Source organism: Physella acuta, unplaced genomic scaffold (assembly GCF_028476545.2).
Source record: "Physella acuta isolate Inbredline_101_S28 unplaced genomic scaffold, ASM2847654v3 ptg000335l, whole genome shotgun sequence".
In the NCBI taxonomy this organism is placed as follows: Eukaryota; Metazoa; Mollusca; class Gastropoda; family Physidae; genus Physella; species Physella acuta.
In genome coordinates this window covers 172,977-193,044 of record NW_026731854.1, presented here as the reverse complement: position 1 = coordinate 193,044, position 20,068 = coordinate 172,977, and the positions used below count along the sequence as shown (strand labels likewise).

The 20,068-nt window shown below is 34.4% G+C and overlaps 1 protein-coding gene and 1 non-coding gene across 2 annotated transcripts; both read right to left on the bottom strand.

Moving 5' to 3' along the window:
* Nucleotides 1–597: 597 nt before the first annotated feature.
* On the bottom strand, nt 598–714 carry LOC131940957 (U5 spliceosomal RNA). Its single transcript, XR_009386598.1, has one exon. It is a non-coding gene; the product is annotated as a U5 spliceosomal RNA (small nuclear RNA).
* A 4,864-nt stretch (nt 715–5,578) lies between these two features.
* LOC131940861 (putative leucine-rich repeat-containing protein DDB_G0290503) lies at nt 5,579–15,042 on the bottom strand. The gene is made up of 16 exons (XM_059299761.1): nt 14,987–15,042; nt 11,858–11,907; nt 11,661–11,743; nt 11,426–11,499; nt 11,196–11,296; nt 10,858–11,044; nt 10,478–10,719; nt 10,065–10,188; nt 9,838–9,955; nt 9,591–9,696; nt 9,291–9,495; nt 8,311–8,930; nt 7,717–8,014; nt 7,229–7,428; nt 6,334–6,531; nt 5,579–5,935 (listed from the first exon to the last, which is right to left on the bottom strand). The coding sequence occupies exons 2-16, from the start codon at nt 11,891–11,893 to the stop codon at nt 5,774–5,776; spliced, it is 2,754 nt and encodes a 917-aa protein (XP_059155744.1). The 5' UTR covers nt 11,894–11,907; nt 14,987–15,042; the 3' UTR covers nt 5,579–5,773.
* Between the last annotated feature and the right edge of the window lie 5,026 nt (nt 15,043–20,068).

Genomic DNA, 20,068 nt, shown 5'->3' with positions numbered 1-20,068 from the left:
ACCTAGTTTTCTCTTTTTAAAATCAAAATTGTGTCTGGTTGTGTATATATCGCTAAGATACGCAGAAAACCCCTACACTAATCACTACAATCTATAGAATCTAGATCTAGAATCTAGTCTAGATCTAGATCTAATCTAAAAATCACCCCTTTTGTTTTGGAAAATTTTGGAATTATGAGTGACATAAACACATAAATATAACTAACCTCTAAACATATTGTAACTTTAATCCAAACTCATAAACTATAATACGCTTTTTAATGGGGAGGTAGGCACTTATATACTAAACTCTAAACTAACTATTATTAACTAACATACTTATACTATTAATATACATTATTTGACGTGGAAGCCCTATTATTGATTGCAATAAATATTTATAATGAAAATTTGGGGACCTTACTAATTATCTTCCACAATTGATTCATTCAGAGTTAATTATAATAATATTTTGCTCCTCTGGATGAAAATCTTTAGTTTTCTTGTTGGCATTGATCTGTGAATTTATATTTTAAGGTTTGAAATGAATGCATTGCAATTTATTTTTCATTTTATTATTGTAATGCAAGTGACACCATTCTTTCATTTTTGATTATTACCCTACAGAAGTAGGGTTTGAAAAATAGAGTATTAGACTCATTATTATGCTCCTCTCCACGGAAATCTTTAGTAAAAGGCGAAAGATTTACGCGTTGTGAAGAGAAACCAGAGTAACTGAACAAGTATAAGAATCCGGACCACTACAATTAAGAATACATAGAAATATATGGTGCCTTTGGAAATGAATTTAGCTTTAAAATTAAATAACCTGTTATAAAAATTAAAATTTACTAAAATTTTAGTCTTATTTCTTTTAATTAAAAATTAATGTTATTTGATATACTAAGTTACACCAGTAACAAGCAAAATTTCTTTATAAAACTGTTATTTAAAAAATACTTGTAAAATACATTTGAGTTATTTCCCTTGATAGAACATTTTTGTACCTTGCCTTACTTGAGTTATTTCCCTTGAAGGAGCATTTTTGTGTACCTTGCCCTACTTTTAATTTTAACAGATAACCGGTGATTTGGTAGACTAGGTAGGTAGACGATTGGTTTCTCTATCACAGTTCCGAACAATACGTCTACAAACTTGTCCACCGTCAATTAGTTTGCCTATAATTAGTCTTTATAAGGGCATATAAAATTAAATATCAGTCATGCTCTTAAGGGCATAACCCATCAACCAAGGCATGTAGGCCTACATTTAAATAACGTCATCGTTGGTCTCATTCTAAAAATATTTGTTGCGCACTAGTAGATCTGAATATAACAGAAAAGTGACTAAAAAGGAATCGGGGACAGTACCATTAAACCCATTTTCATACAATCAATTGTTTCTTTCTGATATTTTTTTTCTCCAGCGGAGGGGGGGGTGCACTTAAATTTACAGAGGGGGGGGGGGGGCTGACACTGGTTAAAGTATACATTTTCTACATAAATAATATTTATTTTTTTCTATTTTGTCCTGGAGTGGAGGGGGGGGGAGTGGGCTTGTTTCGGGGAGGCTGATCCCTGTGAGAAATTCTGTGCAGATCCTAATTTTGTAGTTTCTTCTCCTTACTGCAGAGTTTCTTCCAGACATCTCTTCGGGGGGGGGGGGGGGGGGGGGGAGGGAACGAATTTAATATATTTCCTTTAACAGTGTCCGTCCCCGACCCCCCCCCCCCCCGGAGATTTTAGTCCCCCCCCCCCCGGAGATAAATGTCTGGAAGAAACACTGCTCCTTAGTAAATTAGTATCAGATTTAAGTTTATATGAAGCCTCTTCGAATTTAAATGGCTATATGGATACGTGCGGGAAGCAGCTGGCAGAGACAGGACTGTTACCACAGGTGACAGCCAGGAGACCGACAAAAGTTAGGGGTGCTTTCTGTGAGCGACCTCATGTCTTAGGTATAGAAGGGAAAAGATTATGAATAAAATAGTTTTGTATTATTTAAGAAATCTCACAGTAGAGACAGTGGCGTAGCTAGGATTTTCGGGCCCCTATGCCAGAGGCGGAGCGACCCTTCCCGGCGCCCGGGGACAAACTTTCTATTTGCATCCCCCCCCCCCCCCAATTTTTGATTTGCACCCCCCTCGAACTTTTCATTTGCGCCCCCCCCCCCCTCAAACTTACAATTTGGCGCCCCCGCTAAGGTCGGAGCCCGGGGACATATGTCCCCGCCCCCCCCCCCCCTCGCTACGCCTCAGCCTATGCAAAAATTATCATTGGGCCCCTTCGTCAGCCTTTAGGCTACAATAGAGTTAAACGAAGAAATCAACTGCGACTTATGATGGAGGATTTAAAAAATAATATAAATATTCTGTACATTTTATATTTTACACGTCCTGATTTTGTATTTATACTATATTAGTATCTAGTTTTGTAAAAATGTTACAGGCTTACAGTTAATTTGTTATTTTTCTTAAAGAAAACAAACACAGTAGCGTTATAAGGCGTGGGCAGAGGTACGGTCCGCATAGGATGACAACATTTAGGCGTGACATCATGTAAAATTACTGTCAAAATTATGTTGTATCCAGCTAAAATAATAAAAGATTAGTGAGAGAGGGATCACACCCCTCCGAAAATGCAAAATTGTTGGGGACGATTGGGTGACACCTTTAGTAAACACGTAGGGTAATACCCGAACTTGTGACAATACTAACCAAACAATTTTTTTTTAATTGCTCATGATTTATTTAGATCTGGGTTTTTTTCATGCTGTTTATTTTGTAAAATGATTAATATATTGATTGAGATCTACTTTAGCTGCTTCTATATGTTCGATTCTTATGATGGCCAAGCTACTGACCCAATGGGCATATCTACAATTTGTTTCACAACAAATAACAACATTATAATGAGCAAATAATATGATTTTAAAATTCCACCAAAGACATCAAAATCTCTATCCCGATCACCGTGAAATGTTAAAGAATGTTTATACTAACGATCTAGTCCAACATACCAGCAGAGTTTCTTCCAGGCATCTCTTCGGGGGGCTTTGCCCCCCCCCCCCCCCCCCCCGGAAAAATCCCCCCCCCTCCCGAACGAAATGAAATGTATATAATTTATATAGAAAATATATACTTTTAACAGTGTCCGCCCCCCCCCCCCGAAGAAAATCTACCGCCCCCCGAAAATTTTAAGTGCCCCCCCCCCCTCCGGAGAAAAAAAAGTCTTGAAGAAACACTGCATACCAGGGTAACAAAACAATTTGTAAGGGTTTCAGCAACGCGTTACCAATTGTGTATTTTTAGTCGTGTGACCCTGTTTTCTAAAACAACGCCACTGCTATTTTTTTTTCGTATATAAGCTGCTGGGCGCGGGTTGTTCCACACTACCGCTCAGACGCCCTTGGGCGTGATGTATGAAAGCATTGAGTGTACGTTAATCATCTTCCGTAATAATGAGGTTGAATACCTTTCGGCGACCGCCTAGGTGTCAGGGGCGTCGTGGGAGTGACTGGTTACACTATCGTAGATAGCCAGATGCAACCTATGTTCCTATTGTAGGATATTTGTGTGATTGGTGTCATCTGTACGCTGATGGCGTCGAAAGCCGCCCCTGTTGCAGTTTGACTGTTGAAACAAGTAGTATCCATGACTCTGCAGGATGCACAATCAACGAATCGCGTGCACTCAGATGGCCGCGGGGTAACTCGGGAGCCCAACTGTTACTACTGCGTATGCGCTGGAGGACACCCCTTATTCAATTTAGTAATCGATTTTAGTATCCCGACATATCCCTAGTGTATGGTGCTTATTAAAACGAATATAGGCGCCGTAGTGCTCATGGGGGAGCCCGGTGCGCACCGGCCGAGGTGCCGGCTGATGCGCCCGTGCAATTTGTCCGCTGAATCAAGTAGTAACGCTGACCCTCTGCGCCGGACACCCTTTCAACGGACCCCAGGTGGGTGCAAAGATAGCCGCTGGGAAACTTCGGGTGGCAAACTACACCACCTACTAACCTTCACAAAAGTCTTTCAGGCATTTTCAGATAAAATGTCAGGGGAAAAGAACACTTCCTTTGGAGTATTCTAAACGATTTTCCAAAGTTTCTTGGCGATGGATGAAAACCCAAAACTTGTTAGTAGCGCCATAGTGATTAAAGATTAATAAGATCAACCCATGAAATGTCATTAAGGTAAAGTGATATTATCACGGATAGGCCCTGTTCGACCCCCCCCCCCCCCCCCCCCCCCCACTGAATCCCACTACTTGTAAAGTAAGAAAGGACTGGGGGTCTTTTTGGAACTTTTAATTATTTCTACAATAGAAAAGAAACTGAATTTTCATTTTCTTTTAAAAATTATTTATATAAAACAAATATTGAAATTCCAACGTAAAACGTTTTAGTTTTTTTAAGAGGGAAAATGGCCCCTTAATGCCTCGGGTCTCCTATGCCTTGCTTACGCTAGCTATGCCACGGAGTAGAGAAGCTTTTCAAGTGATCAAGCCAAAAATAAGGGTAAGAGTTGACAGTAGGAAATAGATTTTGGTTTTTTCTTATTTCAGTGCATTTATTAATAAATGCAAATTTTTGTCTACAGTATATCAGCCACTGCTGTTGGAAAGGGCCTTGTTAGACCCCCACCCCAATGGACAACCAAAATGTAATTAGACCCATTTCAATTTACAGCTATAGGAGAGTAAACTTAACGCTCATGTTTACAATTTGTTTTCTTTCATTATGAGTTATATACACACATACATATATGAAAGAAATATTCTTCCCATTATAAAACCCCAGCTTTTGTATACTTATTTAAGCAGGTATGTCCAGATGTCACAAAGCCATTTATATTTATGTTGTGTCTTTTTTTCTTTAAATAAGTCGTAATTGTGAGTTTATTCTAAAGAGTACAACAATATAAAAACATGGTTTATGTTTTGATTTATTTTTTGTTTCCATTCTCTCTACATACATTTTAAATTACTTAAGATATACAACTATACTTTCACTTAAATTAATTCTGTTCAATAACACAATGCATGAACAGTTGAAAGCACATGTAACAAATTAATATATACATCAATATTTACAGGTATAAAACAACAATTTAACAATTTTTAATAAAAGTAATTAATCCAATTAAAGCAAATAAAGGGATCTTTCTTACAACTTACATAGAATACAATGTTGAACATTATAAAATAATTCTATCAACTACATCTTTTGTATTTCAAGTGATAAAAAAAATTGTGTAAACTTTAAAAAATAGATTATTTCAAATAAATATGACCATTTTGAATTTAAAAAATAACTTACAGTAAATCTGAAAACACATACCAAAAACAATCTCTCTTTAAGATACTTGAACATCAAATGCTCATTACTTCAGCTAAAACAAAACCCAACAAATTTATTCAATTTCTGACTAAACTAAATTGATTAAAACGACTAAATCTAAGTACTATTTATTATTTTGTTACAAAAAGTATTAACTAGGTCACAGCTTATTTTTGTAATGTGATGAATTTTGACAAACGTAAAGCGAAACTTTATAACTAATATTATAAAATAAAAATATTGGATGAAAAGCGTTACAGATCTGTTGGCAGACAGTATTGTTGGCATGAAGGTATACACAATTTAAATGACACATCAATCCTAATGAAATAAAATTAATATACAATAAAAAAATATAGGCCTACATCAAATACACGGGTGGCTTATGATGAACAACTAAATGCCAGCAGTGGAATGTGCGTGTATGATTCTTTCTAGCTGTGGCTCCTGCCCTACTGTTCCCCATTAGAAGTGTGGTTTTGGGTTGAGGATTCAGCAGAAAACGTGTTACCATTGCTTCTGATCTTCGAGTCAACTGCTCTTTTAAAATGCTTTCTCTGGCCATTATTCTTCTTAGGTGTAAAGCCAATATTAAATGCAACACTTTCAGAACACTAGAATAAAAAGTACAGTAAATTAACAGCCTCATTATGATTGTCATATCATAGAAACAGCATATGTATTTTTATTTAAATAAAATTTAAACATCTTTTGTCAAAGAATTTGTTCTAAAATACTATTTGAGCAAATAATAAAGTTTCTTCAATTTTTTTTGTTTTTTATACTTAGTGAAAATTAGTTAAAAACTTGTTTTTAAATTAATTTCTTTTGCTCCATCTAACTTGCACAGAATTTTACTTATTTTATACTTTAAATAATTTAAAACTTGTTTAATAATTGATCAAAACATTAATCAAAGTTCTGTTAACATTTTGAGGAAGATAGGGAATAACAAAAATTGACAAAACTTGTATAAAAAATATTTGTAACATATCAAAGTAAGAAAACTCACTTTATAATTAGCTCGGGGTGATTTATGGGGTGTGTGTTTATGGGGAGTGCGCCTAGAGTTGACATAAGGAGATCGATGTGACTTGAACTTCCCTTTAACTACAGGTGAGACACCACGTGGGGGTGTGCACTTGACAGACATTCTTTGCCTGCCTGGCATGCAAGGTGCTAGTCTTTGATAAACAGGAGCTGTGTGAAACTGCCAAATGTAAAAACAAAAATTTCTTGAATATAAGAATAATTATTTTACAAAACAATTGTATAATTATACTATTAAAAATGTTTTTAATTTGATACAGAAAAAAAATGACTTTATGACTTTTAGTTAACATTTAGTATTCAACAATTAATAACAAATTGTAAATAAAGAGTACAAAAATGTACCTAATAATATCTTGATGTTACTTTACACACAGCTATAATAACTATCAACATATTAAAAAGAATCAAGAATCTCAGCAGAATTGGCTAATTAAACATAGTTCACAGCCTTTAACTAAATGGCAGATAAAACAAAAATAATGAAGATATACATAACATTTGAAGAGAGAATTTAAACAAAAAAATAATGTATAAAAATGAAACAAATGCATAAAAGCTGAATAAAAAAGAACATATATACCATATATTATTGCAGTTTTTCTGATAAACAGAATACCACTGAAAGAATTGAAATATTTAAATATTTCTGTTACATACAATGTTTTTCTTTACAATTTGTTCTCTAAGTTTAAAATCTAGGAATGCATGATTTAATTAAAGATTTTACGGAATAGCTTAAAAGGAGCTAAACAACATTCGATGTAAAACCAACCAACTTTTCTGTACACATAGTTTAAATATTCTACTGCTAAAATTAACAACTGCAAGTGACAAACAGGGTGTAGAAATCGCACCATTGTGTTCGGCAAGAGACTCATTCTCAAATTGTCATCCGTTATCCTTTCTTTCTCCACAGCCTGCATCTCCACAGGGTAAGCAGATCTCATATGTGCTGGGTACATGCTGTTTCTCCTCTGCAACTCACTTAATCTATTCCATTCAAAGTCTTGACCCTCAGGTTCATTGGGGCAGGACATAATGGCTGGATGATATCCTGGAACAAGGATGTGGATCAGTTAATTGAAAGCTAAAACATAGTAAAAGTATATGGGACCGAAGTTCTATAAATTAAAAAATGATATTAAATATTTAAATATATTAAAAATACATTTAAAAACTCAAAAAGACAAACATTTAAATATATATTATACAACAAAGATTATCTAGTCCATAAAAAGTTAGTTTTATACTAGTGCCTCTATTATCTGATATATGTTAAAACAGAGCAACAAATTTAAACCATTCTAGGTAATTCATTAACAAAACAAGTCCTAGACTCTACCTTTATCTTCACTAGTTTGATGAAAGTGAGTTGGGTTTCCAAGCAAAGCTGTTCCAGCTTGCTCCAACTGATGCTGGTATTCTCTTACTTTTCTTTCTGAATAACTTAGAGCAGTCTTAAACCTGTTTACTTCCATAGTAAATTTTGATGCTTCATCATCCAAGTGCTTCTGCAATTTTGCATTTGTGTCCTGTTCTATTCTCAAAGCTTTAGAAAGACAGGAATTGTTTTCCCTCATAATCTGCAAATGCTTTTCATGATGCTTAAAAAGCTCATAAAAACCCTCAGATTTCTTCAGCTGTAAGGGTAAAATCAAATAGGAAATTTTTAAAAAACCAAATTAATCTGATTAAAAACTAAATATCTAAATAGAAAGTTTTACCTCTTATGTACAGTTATTATAAAAAAAAAACGTGTAGTATCCTCACAAATTAAAGATAATTATAAGCAATTGTAATTTTCTTTAATTTGATAATTACTATTGGCACAAACCTCGCTACATCTGCTACTTGTATTTACTCTACAGTATATGTTATTTACACTTAGATACTGATGTAGAATTTAGAGTATAAATTTCTACAAATGTATTCATACCTGTTCTTTCACCACTGACAGCTCATTTAATTCAGCATATTTAATATTCTGCAAGTGTGAGTTCTCAGCTTGCAAGTTATTGACTGACTTTGTAAGTGTTCTCAGGTGCTCATCCTTAGCTCTCAGCTGATCTTGGACACAGCTCATTTTCTTTGTTAGATGCTTTATGTGGTCATTTTGTTCAGCAATTTTCTCTTCCTTTTTCGCACACATTTCCTGTTTACTTTTTATTTCATTATTTAATTCGTTGACTTTAACAATTAATTTAGACATCTCTGTGCATGTTTTGGTTAACTCACAACTGATTTCATCTCTAGATTTCTTGGCCTCTGACAGCAGACTATTGTTAAGTAATGCATCACTATGCAACTTATCCACCAGAGCTTTTAAGTTTTCCACTTCTTTTTCAGTTTCCGTGAGCCTCAAACATATTTCTTCTTTTTCAGAAACGGATATCTTTAGCTTTTCAATTTCCTCATTCTGTTCAGTGTTAGAGTGGCTTATCTGATTTAACTTGCCCAGCAGTGTGTCACGCTCCTGTTTCACTTCTTCCAACTGGCAGTTAAGTTCACCCAATTGAAGTTCAAGACAAACACCCATATTTTCACCTGGAGCATTTTCTGCAATTCATAATCATTAACTTAGATGAAATACTGAATAAATTTGTGTTTTTATTTAATCACCCATGAATAATTATACAACACCTCCACGAATCACTCATAAGCACAAATCCCTAACCAATACAACTTTCCCACCCCAGATATTTCCAAAAACATCAGCTAAAGAATTAGTAAAGTTAAAATAATAGGATATTTTCTTACAAGTTATCCAATGAAATAAAAGCCTTACAGCTAAACTTTTACATTTTATTATCATTCAAGTCTAATTGCTCAAGGTTATACATAGGCTTCTCAGCCATTTATACCCATACCCCTATGTGAATAATTTTATATTAAAGAATTGAACTATACAAAAGCTACCTTCTTGTGAAGTCTTCAAGTCCAACAATTCTTGACGCAGTTGAGCATTTATTGCTTTGATGACCTCCCTATCTTCTGTACATTCTTGCTTAGATTTATTCACCTCAGCTAGCAATAGATCTAAAGTTTTGACCTGAGATTCTAGCTGAGTGACTGCTTTTAGAGAGTCAATGTACTGTTCCTTTTCCATTTGAAGAGAAGTGATCTGTGTGCAAGTAGTTATGATAAATTTAGTCTGTTCTAAAATGTTGCTTTTAGTATATTTTTGGAAGTAAAATATTTATACTAGCAATATATTACCTTCTCCAAAAGTTGGTTGATTTCTGTTCTTTGAGAATTATTTTCTTTTTCAAGAAAATTCATCTGTTCTTTATAAACCTGTACATCTTTAACAATTTTATGCAACCTGAAATATGTTTAAACAATTTTAAACTGATGCAATAGTCTTTGAATACTTATGGAAGTATCTAACAAAACCTAAAATGAACATTTGAGTTGCAAAATTACTATGAACTTTTACAAGTCCACTAAAATAAATGCTGCTTACTTTGATATTTCCAATTCCATGTTTCTGTATTTTACTTTCATTTCCTGCAGTTCATCATAGGAATCCTGCAAATGGATGAGATCTTTAACCCTTTTTTGCAGCTTCGAAATTTCTGAATCTGTATTTAAAAAAAAATGAAAAACATAGCAATTAATAAAAATTTTGTTTCAACCTTTATTTTTTGTAATAATAATATAAACAATCTACAAACAAAATAAAAAATTCACCCTTTAAAATGCCCTGTGATATGTAATCCTGTATGGTAAATTGCATTTCTTCTTTAAGGTAGGTAAGATCATTTAATTGTTGCTTCAGTTTACTAAGCTCCAGTTCTTTCTGATTTAGGGAAGCCTAAGAATAAAAATATGTGTTAGCACAACACACTAAATAAAAAAGACTTGAGAAATTGAGGTTGATTTCATCTAAACTAGGTAGTAGTTTTTTTTTTTAAATGTTTTTTATGAGGTTTTTAGTATTAAAATTTAAAAAATCATTGAGCTCAATTTAATGTGTTTTTAGAGTTTGTGGCTAAATTTTTACTTTACAAAAAAAAAAAAACATTAAAACTATTGATGATGAGGGTGTGAACTATAAATGTCAATAAATTATGAACTTTACATGCAGTTAGGATTCAACAAACCTTGTGAATAAGTTGTGGAGACTGAGCAAATTGCGCCAAGGGAGAAGTAAGGGAGGCATCAATGCTAAGCCCTCGCAAAGGTGAGGTTATATCTTGAAAGGAGTAGCACAAAAGGGATCTGTCATTTTTAAACGGGCTGTCCTCATGAAGATTTCCACTCGAACACTTTTTGGGAGTTGAAGTCTGTGAGGTGAATGATGATGAACCACAAACTGGAGAAAGACACTGTTCCATTTTTTCAGCTGAAAATAAAGATTATTTCCATTAACCTAGAAAGAATAAATTAAAACACCTCATCCAAGCAAAATATACATGTAAATTGTGAACAATGTTTTTTTTGTCATTTGAATAAGCATGAACATATTCTCTTTGATACTTACCAGAAGGCTCTCTTAAAACTTTTTCAATGTTGGAAGTCAAAGATATTTCTTTAGTTCCAGCTTGAACAACTGACTGTATAATTGTGATGACGTCCATGTGCATGTTGGATGGTAATTGCATGGCAGAACTGATGAAGTGTTGCCCATTTTTATCTAAGACTCCTATCCCAAACAGTACAACTGCCACCTGCAAAAGTGTAAATAGAATTGATAATACATTTCTTGATAAAGCTTCTTCATTTGTTAAAAGAATGGACTGACATAATATAAAAATCAACAGTCAAAATATTTATGACTTCAAGTACACTTATTTTTAAATTAATGTTTAATTTAAATACCTTAGCTAATTCCATTTCAACTTCTGCAGACGTTGCATTAGCATTGAGAATCATGTCAAAGTTACAAAACTCTTCAAGTTTAACATTGTCCCCATAGTATTCTGAATATTGATAAAAACAAATTCTACGTAAGTTTATATCACATCTTGGATTTTCAAAACACAACTTTATAATAGAAATACCAGCAAAAGATCATATTATTACAAATTAGATGTGGTAGGGATATTTACCTTGAAGAAATGTCTTAATGCAACAAACTCTGTCAACATCATTGTCGAAGTCAACATTTTTATTCCACTGTTCTCTGTGGTAAAACAAAGTGAGAACTGTTGTGAGCTTTCAAACCAAAGTAAATGGGACTTAATAAAAACACATGCTTAACACTCAATTTAGAACTCTCACAATCTTTTTACATTTTTAAAATTTTAGCATAAAAATATTCTTTAAAAAAAAAAGTATGCTTACAGCAGGCTTAAAACATGAAGGTAGTAGTGTCCATTCTTCAATTCTGACAATTTTGAAACTGGATGGCCCCAAAGAGCACTAATCTGTAAGTTTAATAATATTAGTTTCAATATTAAACACTAACAAGTAATAAACATTGTTTACTCACTATTGTTATTTTTCTTATTGTTCTTGTTTTTATTAGAATTAAAACTTACAATTTTTAACACAGTTGCCTTCTTTAGTGAATCCATACCATAGGAACAACCTACAAAAAAATTATAGGGAAATTTAAAGGTTGATTTAGTGTAAAATGCCATCTAGGATACATAACAAACGTTAGAAAAAATTGGATGATATTTAGAATCGACCCTTTGAATCCCGGACAGATCGTCCCCCCCGGCGTGGCCTCAACCAATCGGTGGGCTCGTTGCATTGAGTTAAAAGTAAAAGAAAAACAGTTTCTTTTAGCATATATAAGGACATTTTTACTTCCCTCAACTAGACTGAGGTACACACCAGAAATTAATGGACATTTATAAGAATGGACCAAACTTTAATTTCTAGCTATCATATTTGAATTATTTATTTTATTTGGGAGGCAATTATGTAATTATGATCATGTGTTGCTATATTGCTACTTCAACCACTTTATTTCTTTAGGGTGTATGTAGGTGTTGGTAAAATGTGAAACTTAAAATGGCAAGATGGTAGAATTTTGCCGTAAGACGCCAAAGGCTGAGTGGAGACCATCGTGCCTCCCATGTCATCAGTTACCGGATTCGAACCTAATTAAACCAGGATTTTCCTTTGTTTGTTCTTTGTAGATCTAAAACAGTCGGTTTTGTTCGAGTTCATGCAAGATTTAAAACAATTTGATTAGGGCAGCATTTGCGTGATTTCGACACTAGTACTACTTTCGGTAAAACTCCATTTTAGCGTATTTTATTCCCCGCTTCACGTTCACCTCCAGTTGAGCGTATTTTATTATAAACACAACCGAAACACAAAAAAAACGTCAGGAAAACACTAGATCTACTTGTTTTTTAAATGAATGTGATTTTTTATTAGAAAAGGTAAAAAAAAAAAGCATAAAAAGCATTAGAACTGTTCCAATTAAATATCAAATCTCGTGTAATCGTCAGCGGGAGAAAAATCCTTACACTGTCGTGGGTTCACCGTGAGTTCACATTGACATTGAATTATCAGCATACGTCATATCATAGCTCGGGCAGTTGCTATTTGAAATTGTGTTGGCCTCAGTTTTTGGGTCATTGTAAGCTCATTAATGTTTATTTATAGTATCATGCCTGGGAGATACTTGTAACAATACAAACTTAACCGCCTTGCAATTGTGACTTACGTTTATGTACTTCACCCACTGCCATGAAAATTCTGACACACGAACATTGCACATTCAATATTCTAACAAAAACTAAATTATCAAAATCTAAAACAAAGTCAGTCTCTTTGTTTTTTTTATTTTTATTAATTTCTTATAACAAAAATACAATACAAATAAGGAAGTGGCTATTGGGACCCGGGTCCTAATAGCCTCGGCCGCTATTGGGACCTGGCATTAAGTTCGTTAAGCACTTGTACAGCCTGTAATAAAATTATACCTTTTATGTTTATTTGATTTTTCTTGTAGATTTGCTCGTATTTTGTTGTCTTTTATTGTAATTAGTTATGCGGATTATCTAGCGTTAGTTCTTGTGATGCTATTTCTAAATACCCTATATTTAGCTGTATATAGATAAAGATTAATTACTTATCGATTATCGTAAGACGTCGTGGTCTAGTGGAGAAAGCAGTGCCTCCTGCATCTCGATCAGTTACGGGATCGGAACCTATCAAAGCTCTCTATTTTGTGTGAAGTAAAGTGTATTTATCTAAGTTTAACATTCCCTTTGAGTTGTTTGGTTTAAATGATTTTTTAAATTGCTTTTATTAAAAAATAGATTTTTTTTCTAGATTTAGGTTTTTAAACACGCTAATTATAAAAACATCTTTGCTTCATTGATCGCCCGCTCGCGTTTTCTGGTCAGCGCAAGTCACTTTGGTCTATATGTGAACAGTGTAGGCGTATAGCATACGTCATAGCAAAACCATTGCTATGAGCTTGTCGAGATTTGTTGACGTCGTAGTCCCCCCCCCCCCCTTTCCCAAGCCAGCAAGAGGGAAAAACGGATTATGGGGTCATTGTGAGTTCAAATGTTACATTTTGCTTCTATTAAAGTGTACTACAAAGCATGCGAGATATTCGTATTCAAGAAAACGGGCCCTGGAGCTGTAGTCTGCAACCTATATGAGCTATCTAATACAATTTATATATATATATATATATATATATATATATATATATATATATATATATATATATATATATATATATATATATATATATATATATGGACGGACAGACCTATGAAATAAAATTACGTTTAACGGAAGAAAATAAAATAAAACATTTTAACATGCGCGCTCAACATTCGCTCGGCCATAGAAGTTCATACCATAGGCCATAATTATATTATAGACCTAACGTCACCCGCTCATCATAACATTGGTCAGTAATGATATCGGGTATTTAAAGCAAGATCTCAATATATCATTTAGAATTACAAGGAAAAAAATCACAACAGAAAAGATATATTCTGCATCTTAAAAGAATTTTTGTATAACTGAATCTTAACAATTCCATTGGCTGGTCCCAATAGCGGCCGAGGCTATAAGGACCCGGGTCCCAATAGCGGCCGTGGCTATTGGGACCCGGGTCCGAATAGATGCATCCTACAAATAAATAAATAGTGTTTTCCTAATGTTTTGGTGTGTTTCGGTTGTTATAATAAAATACGCTCAACTGGAGGTGAACGACAAGCGGAGAATAAAATACGCTAAAATGGAGTTTTACCCTACTTTCTTAGCTAGGTCACTGACTTAGTGACTAGGGCTTCTAGATAAAGTCTAGATCTAGTTGTAGTTTCAAAAATTCTAGACACTAGACTAGATCTAGAAAAAAATAATCAAGATTCTAAAAGTAAAAAAAAAGTATAAGACAAAAGTCAAAAGATCTCTGATCTGTTTTCCAGTTCTCAGTTGCTAGATTTCTAGATGTAAGATAACTAGATCTATATTAAGTTAATAGTTAAGTTAATAGTTTTTTAGTTATTAACTAAACTAAAACGTAAACGTAGATTTAATCTAGACTTTCTAGACCTCTATATCTACAACATAGGCCTACTAAAACGTTAAGTTAAAATTGTAATATTTCTAGCTTAAAGATAATAGATTGTGGATCTATTAACTATTATCAACTTATTAAGCATTCGCTAAGCCAAACTAACAATTCTAAAAACCGTGGCAATTTACTGTGTTACATAATACATCCCACAACAAAAACTCAAACCGGAAAACCTACAAAAACTATCTCATGGAAAAATAAAAGGACTAAAACTAAACAACTAATTTTAAATAATTCAACTATTTGTATCTTTTCGCATTTCTAGATTTTAATTAAGAAGATAACATTTTTTTTTTAAATTTAGGCCTAGCTACTAGTCTATTCAGCCTAGGATTTATAGTTAATAGTTTAGTTATAGTAGTCTAGTCAGCGACGCTAAAATCACAAATTTAAATATTAGGCCTAAATTCTACATCTACATTAAAAACTACACAATAATTACACAATTATTAGACTACGTGACATTTAATCATTTAAATTAATTTAATGGCCTGGATTGGTAGCTGAAAAAAGACGTTAAAGATATTTGTTAGTTGAAATACCTTTAAATTATGCCTTGTTTATAGTAAAGTAATCATGCCACCAAATATCTTGTAAGAAGACGATGTGAAGTGATTCCTATCTGGGAAGTCGCTTTACTTTGTGTTGTTAAAAGTGTAACACTAGTGTGTAGTTTTATACCCCATACCCTCTAATGACTAATGTGATTGCAAATACGCCTTTTTTTTCACACACTAGGGCCTATATAAGAAACGCTTTTATGGAGTCTAGTCTAGTTGTTTCACGCCCTAGGCTGTCTGAATATAGCCTACAAAACAAAAGACTGGCGAAGTCGTCTCCAAACAAATGTGGTCCCAATGTGCCGACTTATGACACGCAAAGAAATCTTGAAGACAGTCACAATGGTGGGAAGGAAAAAGCCGCGGGATAGTTGGGCCTAAAACTCTATCCGCGATTTAGCCTAGATCTATTATGATTACATAAATATAGATCTATAGCGCTATATTATTATGACAATATTTTTCGGCCAAAACGTAACAAAATCCTCTTTATTTTGTTCACAGAGTAGGCTTCAAGTGATATGCGGGGATATTTTTAATTTGTAAGTTTTAAATGCTGAAACTGAAATGTTGACTATGGCGACCAGCAACTTGAAGATGGCAGTAGTGATTCTTTTAGGCATCTCTCCAGCTACACCCCCCCCTCCCCGAGCACGTTCGCCCCCCACCCCGCCCACCATCCAGAAACAATAGCAAAAACGTAAAATTTAAATAGTAAATATGTATTACTATTATTACCTGTTCTTAAAATTGCCCCTCCCCCAAATCGGGTGTTTCAAATTGCCCCCCCCCCCCCCACGAGCTTAATGGGTTTTTTTAAAAGAAAAAAATGGATTGCTGACACGTCCAATAACCAACATATCAACAACAACAAAAATTTCATAAAAAATGACACGTAAGAAGATTAACTTTAACATTAGGTCGAGTCTAGACACCTAACCAAATGATTAGGCCTTGGCGTTGCTTGTTTTGGGCAGGGGTGAGGGTAGGGTGAGCGACTTTTTAGAACTAGCCTTTTTCGCCACCCCAAAATCAGTCGACAACACCATTTATTAAACCTGGAGTTGGCTAATTCCAGTGGCATATATAGGGGTCATCCATAAATGACGTCACACTCGTAGGGGGAGGGGGGGGGGGTCCGTTATTTTGTGACGATGTGTGATGATGGGGAGGGGGGGGGGGGGTTAGATGTTGCGACGTCATATTTTTGCATTATAAAAAAGCAATGTTAGAAAACGTATTTTAGACGTTATTTCGCGTTTTAGATAACTGTTTTAATAAATTGTAATAGTTTAGACAAGATTTTGGAAAAATATCGATGTTTAAAAAAATTCAACTGCAATTTTGAGGGGGGGGGGGGGGGGGGGGGGGGTTGTAGGCTGAGGTGTGACGTCATTTTAGGGGGGGAGGGTCTGGCTTTTTGTGACGACGTGTGACGGAGGGAAGGGGGGGGGGGAGGTAAAAATCGTCAAAAAAAGCGTGACGTCATTTATGGATGACCCCATAAATGGTAGGGTTTTTTTTTTAGACCCGCCCCTTTCATGGACCCCAACAAATGATAGTTGTCTTACGTTAGGTCACAGTTATCGGTCGTTTATGATTAATCTCAAAATATATAAATAATGACTATGCTTATGCTGATTGATAGAAATATATAGTATAATAGATTGACGACAGAAGCCTGTGGTTGTATATAATACATTTAATGGGTCTAACTACCTCATGATGGTAACACACAGAGAGGACCGAAGGAAGTACACAAGGGACATCACTCAAGATAACAATATTATAAATATATCTAATACAGAAGAGTGAGTTCCCTTGACCTCACAATTATTTCAATCTATTACATCCCTTTACCCTTAGAACACAATAACACATCTCTCAATAGAACAATTGATAGTATCCTAAAATCACCAATTATATTGTAACATGAACACTATGGTAGATTACATCCTTACAAACAATGCACAATATGCTACAACATAATCAAAATACAAAACAATAATGTCAAAGTCCTTTTGACCTTTAGAATCATAGGTCTAACTTATTTGGGACTTTGATTGTCCTGCTTGACCTTCTCAGTGGTTTCTGATTTGGTGACTCAAGATTCTGACCATCTGGATTCTCTATCTCAGGAGGTCTAGGATTTAAATCATTAACTCCAGAATTTACATTTTCTGACTCCAGACAACTTGGTTCACTCATATCAACAGAACTTGGTTGTGGAACAAACTGAGTTGGTGTCAACTGATCAGACTTGGTGGGATTGACAGATCCACACTTATTATCTGCACAAGTTATTTTTAACTTTATAAGACACAGGTCCTGTACATTGAACAATTTGACCTGGTATCCATTTTTCCTTTCTCCCATAATTTCTTAGATACACATTCTTATTAACACCAAATTCTCTTTCAATGGGTGTTCTGTCATGATTGACTTTTTGAATTGGCATCTGAAAGTATTAAATGGCAAAAATCTTTTTCTCTTTTCTTTTGATGTTACCCTTTTAGTTTCTGTAAGTGCTAATGATGTTAGCAAAGTTGTTTGATGATCACATTCCTTCTTACTAATGTATTTTCTTTAAAACATTTGAAATTGCCATATCACCATAATCATTTATTAAGTTACAAATACTTTGTTTAGGCAACTCTGACTGATAATGGACTGTATCTTCTCCATCTTTTATATTATCTTCACAAAGGGTTTTAATTTCTTATTTTATATGGCCTTAAGTCATCATTCACAGACTTTTCAGGCCAACCATTCTTACAGTACTCATATACTTTTATTAAGCACTCATCTTTTTGTGTTTCTCTTTTAATATCATTCACATTTATATTGGAGTTATCCATGATAGTGAAGAGAACAAATACATCTTCTGGTACATAGCTCAGGCTTTGGTTTTTTTTTTTTTTTTAAAGGTAATCTACTCAGACTATCTGCACTATTCTCAGATCCAGGTTTGTATTTCAATTCATAATTGTATGCAGTTAGTGTGATAGCCCATCTTTGAATTCTTGGTGGGGCATGCTCAGGTAGGGTTTTGTTTTCTCCAAATAAACCTAGCAATGGTTTATGATCTGTAAAGATGGTGAACTTCCTACCAAACAGAAACTTATGAAATTTCTTAACACCAAAAATGATGCCTAAGCCTTCCCTATCTAACTGAGAATAATTTTTCTCAGCCTGGTTCAAAGATCTACTTGCAAAAGCAATGGGTCTGTCACCCTTCTCATCCCTGTGGGACAAGACTGCTCCTACACCATCTGGTGAAGCATCACATGTTAATATAAGTCTTTTCCCTGGGTCATAGTGAGTTAGTAAGGTGTCAGCAGACAAAGCCTCTTTTGCTGTATTAAAAGCAGTATCTTGTTGTTTACCCCAGTGCCAAGTTGCATTTTTCTGTAGCAGCTTGTACAGTGGTGATAGTTTACCAGACAGATTTCCTATGAACTTTGCATAGTAATTTATTAAGCCCAAAAAAGCTCTTAGTTGTTGGGTATTTTCAGGTTTGGGTGCTTCTTTAATGGCTTTTGTTTTCTCAGGTTGAGGTCTGATACCTTGCTTGCTTAATATATAACCAAGAAAACTAATTTCTGTCAGCATGAATTGACATTTATCTTTGTTTATCTTTAAACCTTTTTCACCAACAATTTTTAATACTTTATCAAGTGTTTTAAGATGTTCAGTGTCATTCTTACCAGTTATGTACACATTGTCAAAGTAAACACAAACATTTGGAATGTCCTTAAAAATACTGTCCATGACAGCTTGGAAAATTCCAGGGCTAGATGATATGCCAAAACATAGTCTTTCATATTGGTAGAGTCCTTTATGTGTGTTTATTGTCGTATAGACTTTTGAATCTGGATGCAGTTCTAGTTGAGTGTAAGCATGACTAAAGTCTAATTCAGTGAATTTGTCTCCTCCTGCCAAATTCAAAGAAATTTCCTCAATGTTAGGAATAGGGTACCTATTTAGCTCTATTTGCTTATTCAGTGTAGTTTTATAATCTCCACAAATTCTTATAGAACCATCCTTCTTTAACACTGGCACAATGGGCGTCGCCCAATCGGAATAGTCTACCTTCTTTATGATGCCAATAGATTCTAATCTGCTTAGCTCATTTTCAATTTTATTCCTCATTGCATAAGGTGGAACTCTAGCTTTGCAGTATCTTGGATTTGTATCTTTAATGCTTAACTTCACTGTTCTATCATTTAGTAAACCTGAGTTACCAAAAACACATTTATTTTCAGATATAACTTTATCTAGTGAAGTAAGACTAGATTCTTTTACATTCTTCAATGAACAAATACTCTCCCAATTTAACTTAAGATCACTTAACCAGTTCCTACCTAGTAATGGCGGTCCATTTCCTTCAACCACAAGAAGAGGAAGTTTAACACTTTGACCATTATAACTCACATGAACCATACACTCTCCTATTACCGGAACATTGTCACCAGTGTATGTTGTTAGACACTTGTGACATGGCTGTAGAGGCACTGATTCTCCTGCGACAGCGTCAAAATCTGTCTTTGTTATGACTGTTAGAGATGCTCCAGTGTCAAGTTGGAAGCTGATGCTCTTACCGTTGATATTAACTGGTACATTGA

Excerpts from the sequence above, each read along its gene's own strand:
- LOC131940861 (XM_059299761.1), bottom strand. The coding sequence starts at position 11,893 with ATGGATTCACTAAAGAAGGCAACTGTGTTAAAAATT. Across the intron at positions 9,496-9,590 it reads TCAACCAACTTTTGGAGAAG|ATCACTTCTCTTCAAATGGA; the intron begins GTAATATATTGC and ends ACTTGCACACAG. Across the intron at positions 8,931-9,290 it reads CTTGAAGACTTCACAAGAAG|AAAATGCTCCAGGTGAAAAT; the intron begins GTAGCTTTTGTA and ends TATGAATTGCAG.